This window comes from Equus quagga, chromosome 1 (genome assembly GCF_021613505.1).
Source record: "Equus quagga isolate Etosha38 chromosome 1, UCLA_HA_Equagga_1.0, whole genome shotgun sequence".
NCBI lineage: Eukaryota > Metazoa > Chordata > Mammalia > Perissodactyla > Equidae > Equus > Equus quagga.
The window spans coordinates 79,087,397-79,111,297 of record NC_060267.1 but is presented as its reverse complement, the minus strand read 5'-3'; the positions used below and the strand labels follow the sequence as shown (position 1 = coordinate 79,111,297).

The window sequence follows — 23,901 nt, the reverse complement described above, 5'->3', positions numbered from 1 at the left end:
ATCTTGGGTTGGCCTTCCCTGATTGTCTTTTCCCTTGGGAATGGATGGAACTTTCCTGGTTCACCATATGTTGAATAATTTTCTATTGAATTCTAGAGATTATGACTTTATTGTATGAAGATTCTTGGATTTTGTTTCTCCAAAGAGTGTTACTGTTTTGTTTCTGCAGGCAGTTAACTTGAGTAGACCCCAATTGTCTTGCCTGTGGTGGGCAACACCTCAAATCTCAGCTGTTTTGTTCACTTCAGCTGAGCTGGTTGGAGTCAGCCTTACACAGGTGTGGTTCAGAGGCCAGCCAGAGACGTGGGCAGACGTTACACCCAGATTGTGAGACCCTTTTCTGGGGCTCTCCTTTTCTGGATTCCTCTCTCACTCTTTGGTGGCATTGGTTGATCTGGGAACCATGCACTGGGGCCTCAGTCCAGAAAGAGCAGACTTTCTCTTAAGTGTCATTTGCCCTGAGCCATACTGAAGCTGTGACCCACCCTCAGGACCAAGCTTGAAACATGGGAAATTCACCCTGTGCCACCTGCTTTCTCTAAATTTCAACTCCTTTCCAAAATATGCCTGCTTTTATTTTCTTCCCAGAGCCCTCAGGGAAGGCTCTGTATTGTATTTTGTACTGTTGTTATGTGCAGGAAAGCACATCCATTAATATCTTACTCCACCATACCATAAGCAGAATCTCCACTATATTCAATAGTAATCATTTTGTAATGTAAATTTGTTTTGGACCCCCTTTCTTAAAGTTTTGGACACAAGTATTCCCTATGATATCTCCTCACCCCTAAGGTCCATTTAATATTGCAACATAATTAACCATTCCTCTCAAATTGGACATTAAGGTTATTTTCCATTTTCCTATATTTATAAATAACATTGCAATGAGTTTAATGCTGCATCAAGCCTTTCTTATATTTAGGATGGTTTCCTTAGGGCGAATTCCCAGAAGTGGGGCAAAAGGGATGGTCCTTTTTTAAGCCTTTTTTTATATTGCCAAATTGCTTCCCAAAAGGGCCTCACAAATTTGCACTGCTTGCAGCAATTTAGGAAAATCATCATTTCATAGAATCCTTGCCAGCACTGGATATTATTAAACCAAGAAATAACATTTCTATCTCAAAAGATGAAAAATTATAACCAAGAATTTATGAACACATATACACATAATATTTTAATGCCAGAGGATAGATTTTTCTGATTCCATGACGTAAGACTCTAAAATGAAATAGATGGATTACAGAGAGGAAGACTCTGAAAAATGAAATTCTGAACAAATAATCACAGGGAGTTACAATGAAGGAGGAAATTGGAAAGCATACAAGGAGGAGATATATTTGCATAGGAAACTAAAGATGGAAAAAAGGCCAAGAATGTGTAACCATTTAGCCCAAACTTATGAAAATACTCCTAGAAAGGCTGAAGCTTCAAATTTGTCAGTGCGTGATGGTCAAATTTGAAGGAAAGTGAACAGAAATAAAACAAGCTTTTAAAATTGCTTTTGGAACAGTGAGAAGAAGAAAATGATTGTCCCCTTGCGTGAAACAGCTGAAACCTTATTACTAGATGAAAATATGAAACTAAATTCATTCCGAATCTATCAGATCTGTCACTTATACCAAGAAAAAAAATCTGAAAACTAGGGAAGGGAGAATTAAGATGTTCCATAAGAAATGGAGTTCTAACACACAGAGGAGGTACTAAGTATTTACTTAAGTTATCTGCCTCAACTTCAGTCTCCATATCTAAGCAAATTATTTTTCTAGAGCTAAAATAATTTGAAGATGTGTTGTCAGAGCCACAGAATTAGTTAAACTCTTGGAAGAATCAAGGTAGGTAGAGAAGCTTGAAAATTCTGAAGAAGGGCGAATCTTATCCTGCTTTCAAAATGGGTGGTAAAGCACTTTTGATATTTGATTTTGATTCTCAAGAACAATGAAGTCAGTTGGTCAAATTTATGTAGTGAGCATGTGGGAAGGGAAGTTGGGAGCGCTAGAAGCCATCATGGGTTCCCTAAGAATGAGTCATGACAGGCAAACTGCATTTCTTCTTTGGATAGGTTTGTTTCACAGGTCTATCAGGTAGGTACCAAAGACGTAAGATATCTCAATGTCAGTAAGATAGCTGACAAAGCTTCTTATCAGTGTATCAATTTTTGCAAGTATTTATCTGAATATCCTGTCTTTCCAATTAAGTACAAGCCCTGTAATGTCAGGGGATATTTCTGTTTCACTCCCGTTCATATCCACTTCATGGCACATTAATGGCTCTCAACAGATATTTATTGAATGAACAAGATATGTATTTTTTATTGTTTCCAAAGGAGAAAATTGTAAATTGTTGACAGTATAGTCAGATGGTTCAATTTTATGCGGTTACCTCGTCTAAAAGAGCTTTCCTTAAAGGACTGTTATCAACCTGAAGAGAGTTCTGTAGCCATGAGCTATCAAGTTCTGTTGTCCATCTAGTTCTCTTCAACACTGACATCCTTGCTTTAGATAAGGGAGGACCTGGCATGGGATACTGGGGATAGCACGGACCACAGCTAGACTTCCCAACCCATCCCTTCTCCTTACTGACTGTGTGGCCTTGTCCAAGACAAATAATCCCTACAAACATCAATTTCTTAGTATTTCAAACAAGGATATCAGCATCAATTTAATTATACTTTTAGATGTACTATATGATTTTAACATACATAAACTTCTAGTCTGTGGCTTGACCTGTTGTAGGCACTTGGTAACTATTCATTCCTTTTCTGACCTCCTGTTCCTTTTCATACTTATCCAATTCATTGAGGGCATGTAGTCAGGGAATAGTGAGAACATGAGATCACAGGATTAGGACCAAAAAATGTCCGGAGACACTGGAAGATGAGGCCAAAATATACAGATACAATTTGGTAGTACAAAATGTTCTTTACTTTGATTTAGAAAAATCAATTCTACAAATACATGATATGGGAAAAAACAGATTTATTTGCAGTGCATGAGAATGAAGAGTTGAGGACATATTGAATACAAGTCAGCTGCTAGGAAAGCGGAAGCAGTCCTGGGCCGCATTATTGTAAGTCTCATGTTCAGTGAAAGGGAGGTGGTAGTCCATTTCTGCTCTGTGTGGGTCAGATCACACCTGGATTATCATGCCTAGTTCTGGAGATCAAATCTCAAAAAAGCCTTGGGCAAATTGGACAATGTTGAAAAGAATCTGACAAAATGAATTTTAAATATGAGATGCATATCAAAATTACTAAGATTGGAAAACAGTGATGTGATAGTGTTATAGAGGATGTCATGAAATAATCACTTCTATATACAGCTGACTGGGATGAAATTGGTATAACCTTTCTGGAGGACATCTTGACAGTGTGGATCAAAAAACTTTAAATATGTCAATGTCCTTTGACCCATCAATTCATCTTTTTGCTCTCAAGAAAATTGTGCACATGAATGCCCAGGGATGTGTAGGAAGATTTATCTTTAGGAACATGTGATACAATACTAAAGTGAAAAATTGGAGACAATATAATATTTAAACAATAGGAAATTCATTAAATGAATAATGATACATTGAGACAGTGGAATATATTCTGGGTATTAAATGATATTGAAGTCACTACTTAATGACATGGAGTAACGTGTGTGATGCATTTTATTTAGCTTTATTTTAATGGTACAATCTCAGTTCATTAAAAAAAGGAAACATAAAAAGAAGAAAATCTGAGTATTCAGAGAAAATCACTATTAACACTTTGGTGGATGAAGATATAGATATATGTATAGATGAACATACTGATATATATATATAAGGCTAGATATGGATTTAGATGTGTACATATGCATACATATATGAAATATGCAATTTATAATATAAAAAGTACCAAGCATATAATTGGACACCAATATATATTTCTGACATAAATGAATGAATTGATACACACTTAGATGTTTTTAAATAGAATTCACAAAATGTACTCATGTTACAAGACATGAAGATCCAGTTGTAAAAACATATGCATATAAATACATGGTTAAAAACTAGAAATAAGGGAAGTCAGTTTGGAGTGATAATCTTTGACTTGAATATCATTTTCTTCTTTGTGCTTTCTTTTTTTTCCCCCTAATTTTCTACAATGAATGTGCATTGACTTTGTAATCCAAAAAAAGTCATGGGTTTTGTAAAGCATGTGATACGAGGAATGGCTGAAGTATTAGAAATATTTAGCTTGGATGGAAAGATTGTAAATGGGCACATAAGCAGTCTTCAGACAGCTGAAGGACCATAGTATGGGGTCATGTAACAGCTTGAGCCTGTGATTCCAAAAGGCTGGACAGAATCTAGAGAGCGGAAATTGCAGAGAACTTGATTCTTGGCCAATCTCACAGATCTGAATCTGCTCTCTTATTCTATTGTACCTTCTGGACCTGCTGCTATATTCTGGTTTCTGCTATGCCATTTATGAGCTGTGTGGCCTTGAGCAAGTCATTCATTGTATCTTTGACCCTCAGTCTCTTCATCTTTCAAATGGGGATAATAATACCTATCTCATCCAATTATTGTGAGGGTCAAATGAGTTATTATCTTTGGGAAGAAAGTAAAGGTGTTAAATGTTATGTAATATTTAGTAGATGTTAATGTCTTTTTTAGTTGTATAGTATGTTAGTAACAGGATAGACTTAGGACTCTGTTCTCTGGACATGCAGTTCATCCTTCCATTGCCCAGGGCTGCAAGTCACTTATATCTTTGACTCTCAGTCTCTTCATCTTTCAAACGGGGATGATAATACCTATCTCATCCAATTATTGTGAGGGTCAAATGAGTTGTTACTTATGAGTGTTTTGGTTGCATGCTGTTGTATAATATACCACCCTAAACTTAGTGTCTTAAGACAACAACAATCTTATTATGTTCACGGATTCTAGGAGTCAGGAATTCATAAAGCACAAAGGGGAGATGGTTATCTCAGTTCCACAATGACCGAAACTCAGCTGGAAATACTCAAACATCTGTGGGTGACTCAGATGGCTGGGAGCCGGAATCCACTAGAAGCTTTCTACTCTCACATTTTTGCCACCTGGACTGAAATGTCCTGAAAGCTGGGCTCAGCTGGGACCGTCAACTGGGTCACTGACACTTGGCATTTCCATGTGGCTAGGACTTCTTATAGCACAGTGGCACGTTTCCAAAGATGAAGTGAGAGTCTAGAGAATCAGCGTTTCAGGAGAGCTGGGCAGAAGCTGTGTCACCTTTTGTGACCTAGTCCTAGAGGTTTGCAGAGTCCTTTCCTTGGCAGCCTCTTTATTAAAAGCACATTCCTAAGGCAGCGCAGATTCAAGGGGAGGGAAATTAGTCTCCACCTTTGATAAGGAAGTGGCAAAGGTCACATTGCAGAAGAGAATGTGGAACGGGAGATTTTCTTAAGGCCATCTTTGGAAAATGCAATCTCCCACAGGGAGCAGTGGGATATTCCGGAAGACAAAGCCTTACTTTCGTTAGATACTGAGTTAAGTTTTATTGGAAAGCTTCTCCTCCATAGGTAGTTCTTTGGGCCCAAATTTGGAGATAAATTGAGATATCTTCCTTCTTGGGTGGGTGGTATGATCACTTCTGGGATGGCCATGTTACACTAAGGTCAGGTGAGGAATGAGCTTAAACTACAGCAATAAAGACCATATATTTTTTAAAAACAAACACCACTTTTATTAAATGTCTTTTCTTACTAGCAAGAATTAGATGTTCATTGGAGAAAAATTATAAAATGCAGATGAGCAATAATAAGACAAATTTATGGAACACCCCAAATCTCAACTACCCAGAGAACAGCCACTATAGGATCTTAATATATTTCTTTCAATACCTTTTTATGTGCGTGTGTGTATATGCATGTATTTATATACTTTATTTGGATGTCTATTTTTAAACAGAATAAGATCATTTTGCACTCACAGTTTTTCAATGTGCTTTTTTAAACTCAGTTCATAGCCCTAGATCATGAACATCCCAGAATGACTTTTACTTCTTCCCTCTTTATTTTTTAAATTAAAATATATTTATTTTTTATTACATGTGCTCAGTGGAATTCGCACCAGATATCAGCAAGAATGTACAAGTTTACAAGTGGAATCCCTCTTTGTATTCTTCTCTGTACAGTTTTTCATTCAATACTATATGATGGAGAGTCTGCATACCAATAAATATAGATTTATGTCACTGTATTTAATGGTGTCGTGAAAGTCTATTTTACAGATATGCCAACATTTTTTTAATCAGTCTCCTGTAAATGGACCTGTAGGTCACTTCTATTGTTTTTTTCTGAAATTATAAACACTCGTGTTTATTTACATTTTACCATAAACATTTTTTTTAACCCTAAATAGCATTTTAAAAATTCAACACGAGTCCCAACAGTGTGACAGAATCTTCCCTGGGTGATCAGATAAACCAGGGTTTGAATTCAGGTCCTGCCACTTACTGGCTGTGTGACTGCAGGTGAAAAGCTTTGCCTCTTTCAGCCTCTCTTTCCACATTTGGAGGAATTGGAATACGTGTACTCACTTCTGGGTAAAGTGCCCAGCACTATGCCTGGCCCACAGTGGTCCTGATGAGAGGTAGCAATTGTGGTTAGGGCATCTCCAAGTGGCGGATGTGCATGAACATCTGTGGTTTAGCTCTAGAGCTCAGAGCTGTTGTGAGTTGTGTGGTTTAGGGGTGTGGGAAGTGTAAGCGGCTTTTGTCCTCTTGCCATGACCGGCACAATTTGTATTCACTGGATGGTTGGGGGTCAGATGGGTTTTTGCATTCCCGAGCTACGTATTTCTCTATCTGGCGCAGTTCTGGGCAATCTAAAAATGCAATATCGCTGTCACCAGCTCGAGGAAGACACGGAGCCTGAATAATTTAACATGTCACCACCATCCATCATGATACCAAGAACGTGGGAGATGGAGTGTGGAGGGGTGGGCCTACCAGAGGCTGGCAGAACAGGTTTGCGGACAGGGCAGCCCAATCAGAGAAGGTAGATTTGCAGTGAAGGGTAATGAGTCCCTTCTCATAGGCCAGAAAAGACCATACATCCTAACTCCTGCTTCACCCTTTCCCATAATATGACTTTCAAGTTGTTCAAATGCCCGGATTTGCCCCAGAGCAAACCTGGGGTCATGTCTCTTGTTTGCCACCAAATATCTATGTCATCTTGGGGAAGCTTATAAATACCTCTGAATAGCTCAGTTTATTTATCAGCAAAATTGAGATAATTTCCCTGTAGAGGACTTAGCATCATGCCTCCAATGTCTTAATTGCTTCCTCACCAGATGGTAAGCTCTGAAGTCAGAAAGTTTTTATCTGTTTTATCTACTGCTTTATCCTCAGTGACTAGAACAGTGGTTGGTACATTGTGGGCATTTAGTCAATACTTGTTGAATGAATGAAAAAATGAATGAGGGCTGTTGTGATTATGTGAGGTGACCTCTGGGTCCAGGACAGACTGAATGGTCATCCTCTGCATCTCAAACACTGGGTCAGGACTCAGGATGTCTGAGCTTGGCCCTTTCAACATGGTTCTGTGATGTCTCCACCCTGTGTCTCAACTTACCCTCTTCCTTTCCCTCTGCCAGCTTTCACATCCCTCCCATTCTACAGTTCTATCATCAGTCTTGTGATGTTACAAGGAGAACAGAGTGTCTCTTTTCTTTTAGTATTTTATTTATTGAGGTAAAGTTCACATAACGTAAAATTAACCATTAACTATTTTAAGGTTCGTCGCCATTTAGTATATACACAAGATTGTGTAATCATCACCTCTATCTAGTTTCAAGACCTTTCCATCACACCAAGAGGAAACCTCATATTCATTAGCAGTCACTCTCTATTCCTTTCCTCCTGCCCAGCCCTGGCAACCACCATTTTTAGTCTCTGTGGTGAATATGCCATATTTTGTTTATCTGTTCATCAGTGGATGGACATTCGCGTTGTTTCCACCTTTTGGCTATTGTGAATAATGCTACTATGAACGTTCCTGTACAACTATTTATTTGATACCCTCTCTTCAATTATTTTGGACTATACCTAAGAGCAATTGCTGGGTCATGTGGTAATTCTGTGTGTAACTTCTTGAGGAACCGTCAAACTATGTTCCACAGTGGCTTTTGCCTTCCCATTTTGCCTTCCCACCAGCAGTGTATGAGAGTTCCAATTTCTCTACAGCCTCTCCAACACCTGTTACTGCCTCATTATTTTGATTATGGCCAGCCTAGTGGATATGAAATGGTATCTCATGTTGGCCTTGATTTACATTTCCTTAATGACTAATTACTAATCTTTGCATGAGAACAGAAAGGGTTTTGAATCAGGGAAAAGCCAGGTTCAAATTTGGGGGCTCTGCCATTTGTAATTTGTGTGATTTTGGATAAGCCACATGGAGATTCTGAGGGTTGGTTTGCCCTTCTGTAAAAGGGGGATGATTCTTAGCTCTCAGACCCCTTGGAGATGTAGATGGGATGTTGCATATAAAGCGCCCAGAGCAGTGCTTATCAGACTGTGGTATGTGTTTGGCCGTCATGGCTCCCTCCCCGACCACTCAGGACCAGAAGAACCCGGAGCTGCTGTGTCCTCTCCTTTTCTCTGGCCAGTCTCTGACCATTCTCACTTTGTCTCAGCCTCTAATTGGAAATACTTGAGCAGCCCTCTACAATAAGTGACTGCATTTTAGTTCACTAAATCACCAATTTCATATTAAAATGCTAGCAGAGGGGGCCCTTTTCCATCCATCTGAATTGTCTCCAAGGCAGTCTGTAATTGGCCTGTGTCCTCTTCAGATTATATGGACACTCAGGGGCTATATGCCTTGGGTGGCTGCCAAAACCCTAGTATGTCACAGAAGGCAGGGAGTTGCTCCTCCCACCCAGCAGTGCTTCTTTTTCTTCTAGTAGACTCAGGCAAGCATTGAACACATGAGGAATGTGCCCTCACTCTCACTTCTTTGGTCTTTGTGCCAACTGTTTACACACATTATATCATTTCCTCATAAGGACCATGTGAACTGAGAGTTATTGTTCCCTTTTAAAGATGAATTCAGAGAGATTGGTTGCGTTGCCCAAGCCCACACAGCTAATAAGTGAGACCAAGACTAGAACTCATGCCTGACTCTACTACCCTAATTTCTACAGAAGTGCATTACCTCTCATGGCTCATAGATTAACCCATTGTAGGAACCTACTAGACTCTAAGTGCCTGAAGGCAGAGACAATGCTATTATCTTTTAATGGAATCTGAGCTACACCAGTTTTCATCCAAGTCACATTAAAAAAAATTTCAACACCTTCGTGGGGGCTGTGGCTTATTCATTTCTTTCCTGTGCCCAGATCCTGGCTGTTAATTATGCTCAGTGATATTTGTTGTATAAGTGTCTCCAGAACTGTGCTCTTCAATATGGTGGGCACTTGAAATGTGGCCAGTCTGTATTGCATTGTAAGCATAAAATATACACTGGGTTTTGAAAACATTGTGAAAAGGTATATTAAATATTTCAATACTAATCATTTTATATTGATTACTTGTTAAAATGATAATACTTTGAATATATTGGTTCCACCCAGGGACTTCCACTGTGTGGCTCCAGCATAGTCTTGCCAGTCAGTACTCCACTAGATGTTGCTTCCACCTGCCCACACTCCTCATCCGCAAGGATGCTCTAGTTTTTTCATCTCCTTGGAACTCCATTTTCTACTACTGAAGCCCCATCCATCCTTCCAGCCCTGACTTAAATCTTCCTTCTGCCATAAAGCCTTCCGCGGTCCTCCATGTTGGAATGGATTGCCCTCCTTCATATTCCCAGGATCTCATTGTGTGGAAAATGTAGCTATAAATTAGGTTAAAGGCTCCTTAGGATGCCATTTGTCTCCTCGACTAGCTTATGATCCCTGGGCTGGCAAGGACTGGGTTGTATCTATCTTTGTATCCCCATGTCTGGCTCTGGGCCTGGCATCTAGTAAGCACTTGACTGAAGTGTGTGAAATTAAGTTGCCTGGAGTGTTTTCTTAGAGATAAGCTCATATATTAAGCAACAATATAGCTAGAAACTATTTAGTATTGTGTGTTTTACATATCATATCTCCTTTAATCTTCAAAGAAACAACCCAAAGTTAATAGTTACTGTCCCTATTTTAGAAAGAAAGAATCCAGGGCTCAGAAGGTCACACAGCCCCGAGGCTGCCAAGCCCTGGTTGCACCCAGATCTGGCTCACCGCAGAGCCTGAACTCCTTCCATAAATCATACCGACTCCTGGATCACTTGGGGCTTACAGAAAGAAGTCTGGGGGATGGGGTTGCTGATCTTTGGGACGGATGTGGGATTTAGCAAGCTTCTGGAGGCCTGCGATGACTGATGGATTGTGCTTCCTCGCAGGGGGAATCAGCTTTGGGAGAACCAAAGGGATGTCGGGGTCAGAGGCAGACGACGAGACGCAGCTGACATTCTACACGGAGCAGTACCGCAGTCGTCGCCGCAGCAAAGGTAAAGGAGTCCTTGGGAGGGGCCCAGAAACAGCGTTTGTAGAAAGAAAACTTCGAAGCAGATTTTGTGCTTAATGACAAATCCTAAATCTTTTTCAACCTGGTCCTGGATCCGGTTAACACTGAGCTTGGCATCCAATACCCTGGCTAGACAAGTGATCACCATTATGTTCTTTCCCTCTCCATTCTTTATTGGCTTTCTGTCCTACCTCATGCCTCAAAGAATTTGGGGATGATTTTTTTAAGTTTATGCAGTTTTTTTTAACCAAGCACAAGAAATGAAATAAATAAGAGAATTGGATGGAAAGGAAAATAGGAATAAAGAAAATTATTCAAACTCAAGTTAAATTGACACAAGGTAATCTATGCCACATTATTGTGTAGTTCTGAGAAGGAGGTGATAGTTTAACTCAGAGATTCTTACTAACTGAAGTGCAGAAGGAAACACACTCAACTGTAAAATGTTCAGGGTCTATGGGATAGAGACAGTGTTTGTTCAGGAAAGTCTATCTACCTGACACCCAGACCAGGGAGAAAGTTCTCCAGTCGGTTCCTATAAACAGGAAACCATGTGATTTTCTAGACATGTCTTCAAGAGATGAAATCAGTATCAATGCATAATTATTTCTTACAATGATACCCAACGTGAGGAGATGTCAAAATGCCGAAGCAGGACTTCATAACAGGCTAAACCTAGAGGCCAAGGTCCATAGTACTCTGATGATTAAACGTGTTCTGAAGGGAAATTAGAGCATATTTCAGGCAACTCCCTGTGAATATAATCCCTCATCCCTGAGTGTCTTATAAAGATGGGAAAGCAGCAAGTTCAAGATTGCATTCTTGGGAGAGGACTTGGGGTGCAAACATGTATTCCATGCCAGTGCTTCAGGGCAGATCTGTGGGCTTAGACCAGGCCCCGGAAAGAAGCAGGGTCCTCTGGCAAACATGGAGGCAGCTAATCAAGGCATGTGGCAGCCTGTGGCTCTCCCACCACTGCACAGAGGTGGGCTGAAGATGTGCCTGGGAGAGGGAAGAGGGGGAGAATCTTACTCACGAAACAATTCTGCGTGCATTCCACCGATGCATGATGGACATTCAAAGAGATGGATCACATAGCTTCCTGGTTCCTTTCGCTCTTAGGCAAGTCATCTGCCCTCCCTATACCTCAGTTTTCTCATCTGTCAATTGGGCTTTATAAACTAACTTATAGACTTGGAGATGAATTTTGGTTGTGTTATATAAAAAATTTATCATGGCGTCTGGTATATGCTAAGGGCAAATAGTGTAGACGTTATTAATGTCAGTTCGGTTCTCATTGTTGTTTTCCATGCCTCTCTATCTCTGGTGCCTTCCGCTGAAAAGGCCCCATTTGGGGAGTGTCTCCTTTGGCACATCACCTGGGAAGGTTTTGCAGCCTCTGCAGCTGTTAGAATAATTGGGCCTGCCTCCCACTCTTTCCCATGCCTCGGCTTTCTGGTATCTGCTGCTTTGGCGATTTAGAAGTTGGAGATGGATGGTTCTGGACCTGTCTTCTCCCTCCCCTAAGACAGCAGCCAGAATTAGGGCTGGGGAAGTCAGTGGGTCTCCTCTGCAGGACTGGGCTATTTACAGCTAATTGGAAAAGCATTCATCACTGAGTGTGCCCCTCATAAATCGGAGGTAAACTTAAAAAACCAAAGCAAAAATAAGCCACAGGACTTGAGATAAAAGACTTGGCCTCCATACACTCCAGAGGGGCAGTCTATGTGTCCAAGATGGCGAGGACCAGGGCTCTGAGGCCTCTCAACCCTTTCCTACCTTCCTTCTTTCTTCCCTCCCTCCTTTCCTTCCTTCCCTCCTTCCCTCCTTTCTTTCTTCCTTCGGCTCTCTCTTCCCTCCTTTCTTCTTTCCTTCCCTCCTTTCTTTCCTCCTTTCTTCCTTCCTTCCCTTCCCTTCTTTCTTCCTTCCTCGTGCCTGCCTCCCTTCCTCCATTCCTCCCTCCCTTCTCTTCTTTCTTCTTCCCTCCCTTCCCTAGTTCTTTCCTTCCTTCCTTCCTCCCTCTCTCCCTCCACCCCTTCCTTCCATACATATTTCAAATATTTGTTAAGCACCAACTGTGTGTCTGATGCTCTTCTAGGCACTGGGGATACAAACTGAGCAAGAATTTTTAAAAACCCTTGTGGAGCTTGTATTATTATATCAAAGTATAAATATATTAGAGGATGACAATGCTAAGGGAAAAGAATGCAAGGAAAGGAATTAAGAGAGCAGGGAAAGAATTGCAGGTGTAGATGCCCTGAGCGTGTTACCCTAGCATTTGCGGGATCACAGGCAAAGCATTCCTGACACTATAGTTGATGTTGTCAAGGTTATTGGTGCTGCTGCTGTTGCTGTGGTTGTTTGTTGAGCACAGAGTGAACTTGGTCATGGCAAAGGCTCTGCTCCAGCCAAATGAACTTAGAGCTCACTGTCCAGTTCTGCAGATGTCCTGGCCCCCAGTGAAGGGCTGTGACCCTTTGCTGTTTCTTATATGTTGTACAGGAGTTGGGGCACCTTCAGCCCTCACTGCACTAATGGGAAAAATGCACAGGGAAGGTTTTGGGAGCCCTTGGGGATGAGACAGCAATGGAACAGAGTATTAAGAGCATGGATTCTTGCAGCAAGCTGCTTGGGTTCAAATCCATGCCCCAACACTTACTAGTGGTGCCATCTTGAACATGACCTTTAACCTCTCTGTGCATGTTTCCTAATCTGAAAAATAAGGATAGTAAAGTTAAAGCTTAGGGGTTGTTCTAAGGATTAAAATTAGTTGTATCTATAAAGCACACAGATGGGGGGTAAGGAGGGAAAGAAGAAGTCATGGTAGAGCTGAGCTGCTGAGGAAGGAACACTGGGCCAAGTGTGTGGGCGAATCTCAGATGTGCTGCCAACCTGCTGTGTGACCTCAGTCAAGTCACACCACGTATCCAGGCTTCCCTGAGCATAAGTCATGAGTTTGATTTCTGAGGTCACTTCTCACTCATGAAATGTACCTGGCTTCCAGCTCCTGCTCCCTTTGCATCCTGTCGGCCTCCACCATGTCCAATGTCTCTCCTCTTTCCTGATTCTCTTTTTGGAGAGGGTGTCTGCCCCTGACATGAGAGTGGCTTCTAGCATCCCATTGGGCCTTGCCTTCACCCCCAGGCCTACCTGAATCCCCATTGTTCCAGCCTTCTCTCCACCTCTGCTACCACCATCCCAGCTCTTCTTTAGGAAATGCCTGTGGTCTGCCCAGGGCTGTGCAGGCCAGCCTGGCTATGGCACAGAGGAGATGATAAATTGCAATGAGATGAAGGAAGAAAGAGGTAAAAATGCCAGGAACGGTGGATCCCTATGTTGGTTGAAAATAGTCATTTCATAGCATTTGGAGTTCATAGTAATTCACCATACCCCTTCAGTTCCATCTGAAAAGAGGATCTGGGTGTGTTCCCTAAATCAAGGTACATGTGGACCTGAATCAAGGCATTCAACTCTTGACATCCTCGAAGTGCTCAGAAGGAAGTTGGGACTCTGAAGTCATCTGACAGTGACAGGAGCAGTGGTTTCTAATGCCAGATTTGCCACCAGTTTTCTGTATGACCTTGACCAAGCCACTGCCCGTCTCTGAGTCTCACTTTCGCAATTGACAAGTAGAGGTTGAAAAGAGATGCTCAAGAGCAAGTCAGCAAGTATGAGATAAAGTCTTCCTAAGGGCCCTGCCTGGTGCTGCATGGTGCTGGGAAAGGTGTTAGAAGACGTTGGAAGACAAAGAATAACCTGGTGTTATCTGAGTGCTACATACTGTCCCAGCCCTGAGAGAGATGGAGGAACACTAGAGAGATGTGGGGCTTCCAGGAGGTCTTCCTGGAAGAGTTGAAGCTGAAAGGTGGCCTGGGCTCAGACATGGCACTATCACTGTTCATTCACATGACATGAGCCAGTAGTCTCAATATTTTCATCTTTAAAATGGGGTAGCAGTACCTCCCTCCCAGGGTAATTGTGAAGATTAAATGGGAACATGAGCATCTCCTTTATAACTACAATTTCCTTTCTCCATTGCCACCATCCTAGTCCCTGTCATCTACATCCTTTGCTTAAAAACTGCTAACATCACCTTCTCCATGGTCTCAATTTCTGTATTACAGCCCATTTTCAACCCCACAGCCAGAGTGATCATTTAAAAAATGTAAATGGGGATCATGTCGCTTCTCTGCTTAGAAACTTTCCATCCTTCTGCCTTTAGGATGGAATGTGAACTTCTCATTGTACCTACAATCCCCCAGGTGGTCCTGCCCCGCCCATGTCCCCAGGGCTCTGTCTACCCCTGCCACCCGAGCCTCTTCTCCAAGACTCCCATGTCTGTCCTGCCAGAATCTTCACCAGCATGGACTGCTCTCCCTTGCCCTTTGACTCACTCCCACTCATTCTGACATCTTCGCTTAAATGGTGGCTCTTCAGCTAAGCCATCCTGCACCTAATTTCCCTGTTTCATTCAACATCAGCTCCTGTGTTCTTCCCTCTCTGTTGACTTCATCAAAGCTATAATTTTACGTTTACTGATCTGTTCTCTGGGCATTATTTGTACCCTCTGCTGAACTGGAACCTTCATGAGAATAGGCACATTGTCATTTGTGCCCAGCTTTCCATCTGTGGCACCAAACACAGGGATGGGTCCATGGTATGTACTGGGTTCCTATTTTTGAGAGAATGAATGATTAATGAATTAATGAAAGAAATTCCTGGTCCAGTGTCTGGATTATTATAAGTGCTCAGGGTGGATGCTGCTTTCCAGTCTGCCCCTCTTGTTTTCTCTCACTCCATTCCCACTTGCTGGAAAAGGGTCTCCTCTCTCTCTCCTTCTCTTTCCAGTTCCTGATGAGCAGAACTGAGGCCTCAGTCCTGCTCATTCTTTCACCTCAAGGCTACCAGGGAAGGACATACCTGGGAGGGCCTGAGTACTTATGTTGAAAACCCAGTCTGTCTGGATTTCTTGAGCATGGTGGGAGTGTGTGCAATCTGAAGGGATGTTACAAGTCCAGGAGGTTCCCTGGCAGAGAAGGATACACCTCGGGATGATATCGGGAGAGGGACATGGAGGAGGAAAAGAGAAGAAACATCTAACAGGTTTTTCTTACCTAGCTCTATCTCTTTAGCATGTCCCATGAAAGAAATAGAAGTGGCATTAGATTATCCAGACCTGGCTATGAGTTGTGACCTTACCTAGTCCCTTTCATGTGGCCATGGATAGACTTTGAACCTCTGGGTGCTTCCCTCTGTATAAAATAGAGCTGTTGACTCCTACCTTACAGGGCGAGCAAGTCCAGAGATGGAATGTTCCAGGATTCACCCAGAGGTGCTCAAGAAATTTTGTTCTTTCCTCCTTAAACCTCCCTTCCCTTGAAAACATTCTGAACCCCAAACTAAATCAGCTAAAATCTCATTTTTGATCATAGGGTCTACTGAAAAAGAGATTTATGATATAGTGTGAGAATCTGAGCTTCCCCGAGCCCCAGATTCTTTGTAAGGGAAATGGGACTGTTATTCAAAGGTGTCTGGTATGGCCGGGTAGAACCTCACGGCAGAGCAAAGAAATGTATTAATCAATATGGCAAGTTGCAGAGAGGAAGAGAGCAAAGGGGCTAAGAAACAGAGACTGAGAGACCAAGATATGTGTGTCTGGTGGGACTTCCTAAATGAGGACTCAGGAGCCTTTCCCTGTAAATGGCCATTAGTAAACATTTTCAGCTTTACAGGCCATGCGGTCACTGTTGGAACCACTCAGCTCTGCTGTTGTACCTTGAAAGCTGCCATAGACAACATATAAATGAATGAACATAAACATGTCCTAATGAAACTCTGTCTCCAAATCAGATGCTGATCCGGATGTCACCTGCGGCTCACAGTGTGCTGACCCCTGCCCTAAACCATCCACATCATACAGGTGGCCCTCACCTGTAGGACTGGTCCAGGAAGCATGAGTGAAATCTCACAATGCTTTGTGAAATGAATCTGATCTCATATCATACATGATCTTACTGCCTAAAGGAGTCTATCTGTCAAACAAAGAATTCCATGTTTGGTCAAGGAAATAACCATCCAATCCATCACTTGTTTGGGATTTGCCAATTCTCATGGTTTTCTACAGAATTAACTAATGAAGTAGCGGATTATGATAGGTTCCCACTGGGCATAATTTCAGCTTTATTATCCAGAGATGACACTACATAGAGTAAAGGACACTGGACCCAGAGTTAAGAGATGAGTATTGAAGTCTGTACCCCCACAACTAACTCAGTGACACTTGGTGAGCCTGTGCCCCTGGGGCCTCAGTTTTCCTGTCCATCAAACAAGGATGTTTATGCCTCATGTCATCAAGTCTGAAGTTCATTCTAGTCTAACCTCTATTTATGGAATAAACAACCTTACTAAGCATGAGGCTGGGTATTACGGGAAATGGACCCTGGGCCCCCAGCCTCAAGGTAGTGATAATCTCCTTGGGGGGAACACAGCTCATACAGAGAAGCGATGCTGATCAGAACAAGCCAGTGTATAATTGAAGGTCCAGATGAGAAGTGCAGATGGCGTGGCCCGCCCCAGGCACAATGCTGAGCAGGAGACAGAGCCGCCGCAGCTGCTTGATGATTCTAGCAGTGCAAGCACCCAGCATGGGCCTCCCGACCCAGCTCTGCATGGGTGGCTCTGTGGCCTTGGGCGAGTCTCTCTCCCCCTCTAGGCTTCACTATTCTCATCTGCTGGTTCTCAGCCAGTTTTCAGATTCCCAATCCCATGCACTTTTCTCTAAGCTTTGCTAATTTGTTTCCCAGCAGAGAGAACGGGGGCCTGAATGCCCCCTGGTTTTGCTTATTTCTTTGTTTTAGTTGCTTGTTTTAATATGGCAGTTCTTAAGATGAGATTTTCTCTAGTGATAAGAACTCTGAAGTTGTAAGCAAAACTTTGTGCTAATCTGTATGGTTGTGTTTTTTTATTCTCCCTTGTCAAAACAGACAGACAGACAGACAGACACACACACACACACACACACACACACACACACACAAGTGCACGCACAAGGTTTAATCCTGTTTTCGAGGAAAAGGACAGGTGAGAGAAAGTTTGAGCCAAATCTGCAAGAAAGCAGGCCTTTGAGGATTGAGGGTAGGAGATTAATTCTGAAATACAAGCCGTGAATGCCAAGATGGAACAGAAACTTCAGGAAACGGGAATAGGTTGGGGTGAAAGTCGAGCATCAACAGAACAGCACCTGCCCAGTATGAGGGGCAGAGGGTACATGGTACACTGGGAGTGGGGACTGGAGAGATGTCAGAAAGTGGGTAGAGCCAAAGAATGTGGCTGTGAGATGATAGTAGATGAGCTATAGAAATAGGCTGGAGGGGCCAGCCAGGTGGTGCAGGAATTAAGTTCATGCTCTCTGCTTTGGTGGCCTGGGGTTTGCTGGTTCGGATCCTGGGCACAGACCTGTGCACTGCTTATCAAGCCATACTGTGTAGCAGGCGTCCCACATATCAAATAGAGGAAGATGGGCACAGATGTTAGTTCTAGGGCCAGTCTTCCTCAGCAAAAAGAGGAGGATTGGTGGTGGATGTTAGCTCAGGGTTAATCTTCCTTGGGAAAAAAAAATAAGAAATAGGCTGGAGGCATACCTTGACCATTGGGATACGCACCCTATCCTTTATTCATCATTTCTCATCTAACCACAGGGTTTTCTCAATCCTAAAGATAATCCATCCCATCTTCTACTTTATGAACATAGAAAACAAGGCTGAGAGAAGGAAAGCATTTTACTCAAGGTTAAAATGTCACCCCTTTCAAATGACAGAGCAAAAGGGAAAAGTGTTAACTAGAGGTGATTCTGGGCAAAGGGTATATAGATGTTTTTTGTACTCTTCTTATCTTGTACCTTTTCCAAAAGTTTGAAATTATTTCTTGACCAAAACATTAAGTAAACAGTAGTCCTTCCAGGTTGATAATAGGCTTCGGAATCAGCAGTCAGAGGTCGAAATCCTTGCTCTGCCGTTTCCTAGCTGTGTGGCTTAGAGCAAGGCACTTTCCTTCTCTGAGCCTCAATTTCTCCTGGGTAAAGGAAGATAAGTCTGGTATTAGTCCTTCTACTCCGACTTTGGCTTGTTGTGAGCATTAAAGGAGATAATGTATGCAAAGGACATGCTTAGCCAGGTGTGCCTGCCCTGTGATCAATGCTTACTAAATGCTAACTGGTTAAGCACAGCAAATCAGTGCCTGTGCCAGGCACAGCTCCATGGCCTTTTGCCAATGTGCTAGCCAGCAAATTGGTCTTGCTTCTAGAAAAAGAAAGTAGACATTTTCAGTAAGAACATGAATTTGGTGGGCCTGGCCTCTTGGGGACATTGTGATGTGACTTTTCCCCTTCGCCATCCTTATCCCTTGCCGAAGGACAGCCTCTTTCACAGGCACCTCTGCCAGCCTGCAGGGTGCACCCCTAGGACTTGCTACTCAGAAAAGAGTAAACACTGACGACGGATCGATTGGTAATTAATCATCCTCTAAGCCTTTGTCGCTAGAGTGACCTGGAAAGAATGTCCCAAAGCCCAGGCTGTGGAGGGAGGGAATGATGTCAGGGACTTGGGACAGTTGGTCCTGGAATGGGGGGGATTCAAGGCAGAGCAGCAAGACTCCAGCGTCCTTATTTCTCTCCACCTCCTCTGCCCAACTGGCCTGTTCCTCTCTACCCAACAGGGATTCCTGCTGAGGACAGCGTGGCTGGAGCTCAAGACAAAGGGTTAGCTGGGGGCCCCAGAGGTGAATGCATCACCACCCAATTTAGGAGTGGGTTTATCAGGTTATCCTAGGTCATGGACATAGGGAATGTAGGGGGAGGTTAGGACAAGGTGGAAAGCTAGGGAGAGGGAGTGCGGGATAAGCTTGTGAAGGAAAGAGGGAGGCAAGGACAGAGGGAGGAAAGGCCAAGTAAGAGAGTATTGAGAAACTACTGGAAGGCTTAAGATTTGGGTTCCAATCCTGGGTCTACACTTGTTTGATCATGAGAATTGAGCAAGGCTCTGGGCCTCAGTTTCCTATCTGCCAACCAACAGGGTAGAACTTGACACTCTCTAAGTTCTTCTCAGCAGTACCATTCTCAGAGCCTACGATAGAAACAGAGACAACCAGGAGGGAGAAAGAGGAAAAGGACAGAAGAATGGTATTTGATTTATTAAACTCTCTGTACGCTGGTCTGTGTTCTTTATATGCATCATCTCATGGAATTCCAAGTAATACCATGAGAAGAGGTTGTTTTTATCTCTATTTCACAGATAAGGAAACTGAGGCTTTGAGAGGTCACTAACGTGAGACTACTATAAGGTAAGGGGAGCTGAGATTTGAACTTAAGCTATTTGGTTTCAAAAATCTGGTCAGACTGTCATGTGATTGAGATAATGCACAAAAAATGCATACCACAGTGCCTGGCACAAGGTATATACTAAAGAGACAGGAGGTAGTTACCCATATCTGTGTTGGTGCAGAAAGCCTGATCAGATCCCTGAGAACTTCCTGGTGGCAACTCCGTAACCCTTCCTAGGGGCATCAGCCCGGGAGGAGCTTGGACCAGGATTAGGGCTGGTCAGAAGCAGTTCAGGCACTGAGAAGTCAGTTCCGTATGGAGGAAAAAAGGCAGCATCCATGGGGACAAACCCTCCCAGGACACCACCAACAGTGGGGATCCTGGTATTTGCTCAGGTAGGAAAACATGGCAAAGAGGACTTGCTGTACTGGCGCCAACCCGTACCAGTTTGTGAGAGCCAACTTTGCTCATCATTCCCAACTCTGCTGTGAGTGGTGGCCTGTTGGTAGCTTATAATCAACCGTGGCGGAAGTATTTACACCATGGCAATTGGCAAACACTGCAATGGAAACTTCCCCTTCCTCCTTAGAGAGCCCATTATTAAACATTTAGCAGCACACCACTGAGAAGTGTCAGTAAGAAGTAAGAATTTAGACACAGGCTGGCAGGCAAGAACCATTTTCTAGAAACTCTCTGAGCACTCCAGAATCTTTCCTGGGGGACACTGCACTAGGAATGGAACAAAGTGAACCACAAAGTCCAAGGCTCCAGGCCAAGGATCTCTTTTCAGAAACCAAGTTCAGCTGGGGAGGCTGGATTGTTAGTTCCTGAGTAGGAGGTTGGACGCTCTGGTGCTACCCACCTGAAGAATAATGAGTCCTAGAACCTAGGTCAGGTCAGAGCCAATAGCAAGGCAGGTATCCTCAGCTGTGAGGTCGGAGCTAGGTAGTTCTCTGACCTACTTGAACCTCACAATCACTTGGAAAGCTTTTAAAAAACACTGGTTCCAATATGTATCTCAGACCAATTACATGGGAATGTCTGGGTATTGGTATATAATCCTTTCCAGATTCTAATTTTCAGCCAGAGTTGAGAAAAACCAGTCTACAGTTGCCTTGACATATTAGCCAACAGCACATCCCTGTTGCTCTTCTGACACTGGGCTCTCATCAAGTATATCCTCCCTTTACCAAGCCAGGAGCTTACATAACAATTATAAGAGGAATAACAATTTATAGCAAGCATTTATTGAGTGTGACTTTTGTGCCAGGTCCATTGCATATTCATGAATTTTTCCGTGTGGTCAGTTATTGTCCTTGTCTCTATATGTAAAAGAATAAAACTGAAAACAGGCAGAGTAAATTCTCCAAGGTCATAGAACCAGTAAGGGGCAGGAATAAGGTCTGACCCTCATCCCAGTTGGCTCCAAAAACTGTTGTCGCAATACCCAAGGACTGTTCCCCTAGGAGGATCTCACAGATTTTTCCTCCTTCCCTCTCATCATAACTCTTGACCTGGTAGTTAGCTGTTGGTGATTTGCAGTCGATGGATACCTTCCTCCAGAAGGTTCCAGCAGCTCCTGCAGGCTCTCTGGAGAGAGTCTGGCTTCCCTCACAGGGCGATGAGACTGAGAGTTTGGATTTCTCTTACTGAAAGAACAGTAAAATGCAGAAACCCAGCTTTGATCTACGCCTGCATTTGGCCCTATTTAATGAGATATTAGAGAAGAGAAAATTACGTATTCAGAAATTGTTACAGGCTAAAAAAGCTCCTGTCTGATGTCTTTCTTTTCTCCCTTCCCTCAAACCTCAGAGGAAATAGGCGTTGGGTTTTTTTTTTTTTTTCTCTTAAAGGTCCCTTCCAGACTACCTCTCGTCAACCCACAGGGACATCAAGCAGTCTCGACAAATGAGGATTCCTTGAATGCAGTGAGGGAGCCAGACAACTTCAAAAACTTCCTCCCCAAAGCCGCGATGGTCCCTGAAATAGTGTTTAAATTGTTCTCAGTTCTCCCCCTCCTTTGCGGTGCCAGCCAGCTCAGCACCTGACAGCCTGGCATCGAAGGGAGGGAGACGGCTGTCAGGAATCAAATGGGAGACCAAAGGCGATAAAGCAAACATGTCGTGTTGAGTTGCTTACACTAGCGAGAAGGAATAATCAGTCTCTCCCGCTCTCTTGTCTTTCAACTAGGCTCAGCAGGATTTTCCCCCGCTTTTCCTTGCACAGAGAGATTGCGACTCTCTGCTTCCCGCCCCAAGCACAAACACTCCGTCATCCCCTTTCTTCTCAATCCTGTGGGATGGCCAGGATTCTCTTATCCTGCAAAACTCTTTCCCAGATAAAGAGATGAAACTACTGGTCATGGTCCCCTGCGGCGTGTCAAGTGCTGTGCAAGGTGTTTGTACACACGACCTTATTTATATAGATATAAGCTCTTAGTTTGGGTGATCTTGGACCAGTTCGTTTACTTTCCAGGCCTCAATTTCCTTCTCTCGAAAATGGAGGTGATAATCGCACTTTACAGGATTTATGTGATGAATAAACAGGATCAGGTGTCTCTGGAGTCTAAGGTGTAAGAAGGAAGATAGTGAGAAGAAAGGCTAGGAAGGGAGAATTGACCCAGACTGGGAAAGGCTTTGAATGCCAAGTTCATTCATTGAGTCAATGAATGTTTACTAAATATCTAATTCTGTTAAGATTCTATGCTAAGGACTGGGTACACAGTGGAAAATAGACTGATAATGTGGCTGCCCTCAGGAAGCTTGTAGTCTGGCCAGCAAGAAAAAGGGAGGGAGAGAGTACTTCACAAATAAACACCTAATGAATATATCATTTCCAGCTGTGAGAAGTGCCTCTGAAGAAAAGATGAGGGGACTACTATAATTGGGAGAGTCGTGAAAGGCATCTTTGAGGAATCAGTATTAGAGCTTAAACCTGAAGGATGGATGGGAGGTGGCTAGGTGCTAAAAAAGACATCTCCGTGTGAGCAGGGGAGAGCTTAGACTTGAGCCCATGTGAAATGGGGAATCTAGGAAGGTTTTTAAAGAGGGTGATCCATTGTTCTGTTTGTGATTGAACAAAAACACTCTTCCCACAGTGGAGGAAGAAGTGGAAGGAGGAGAGCCTGGAGGTGGGAGAGCAGTTAGGAGCCTGCTGAGGCAGAATGGGAGCCCTCTGGGAGAGCATGGGAGGGATGGCTGTCAGGAGCTTGTTCCCATCCAGTTAGCAGAACCTGAAAACTCATCGGCTCTAAGAAGTGAGCCAGTGAGGGTTGCTTGAAGATGGGCATTCGATTCTGGCATAGGAACTGGAGAGAATCCAATGCTGGGCAAGGCAGGAGCAACAGATCTTCAGGAGAGGGAAGGAGGAGCTCCGTTTTAGAGCTGCTGCCTATGAGGTGCCTGTGGGGTATCCAGTAGCAGACATTGACAACCAGATATGAGCTCAGAAGATGTCTGACCGGCAAAAGAGAGTAGGAGTCAGCACTCTGTGGCTGTGTATTCACTTTCTGTTTCACGAACTTAGCAGGTCCAAACAACAGCTATTTATTATCTCACAGTTCTGAAGGTCAAAAGTCCAGTCATGTCATAACTGGGTTTTCTGCTTGAGGCTTGGGACCCTTTTCCAAGAGCATGTGGTCATTGGCCGAATTCATTTCCTTGTAGCTGCATGACTGACATGCCTGTTGTCCTGCTGCTGTCAGCCAGGGACCTCTCCCAGTTCTTGAAGGCCACTCTCAGGCCTGCGCTCACAGCTCCTTCCTCACAGTATGGCTGTCGGCTTCGTCAAGGCCAGCAGGAGAGCATCTGTTACCCTTTGACTCTCTTCCTTCAAGGCCCTGGTCTCTTTTAAGGGCTCACTGGATTTAGCCAGAACCTTCCAGGATAAACTCCTTTATGAATAACTCAAAATCAACTGATTTTGGACTTTAATTACATCTGAAAAATTCCTTTATCTTTGTCATATAGCATAACTTAATCATGGAGTGATATCCCATCATATTCACAGTCCCACCCACATTCAAGAGGAGGGGAATACACAGAGTATGTATAGGGAA

At 43.2% G+C, this 23,901-nt stretch overlaps 1 protein-coding gene across 4 annotated transcripts in view; it reads left to right on the top strand.

Moving 5' to 3' along the window:
• The window catches only part of ASTN2 (astrotactin 2), an 826,144-nt gene that overhangs the window by 268,424 nt on the left and 533,819 nt on the right, over window positions 1-23,901 (top strand). For all 4 annotated transcript variants that reach the window (XM_046684656.1, XM_046684665.1, XM_046684648.1 and 1 more), the window contains exon 5: window positions 10,404-10,511. In XM_046684656.1, coding sequence (XP_046540612.1) covers window positions 10,404-10,511 — 108 coding nt within the window. The remainder of the gene's footprint in view (window positions 1-10,403; window positions 10,512-23,901) is intronic.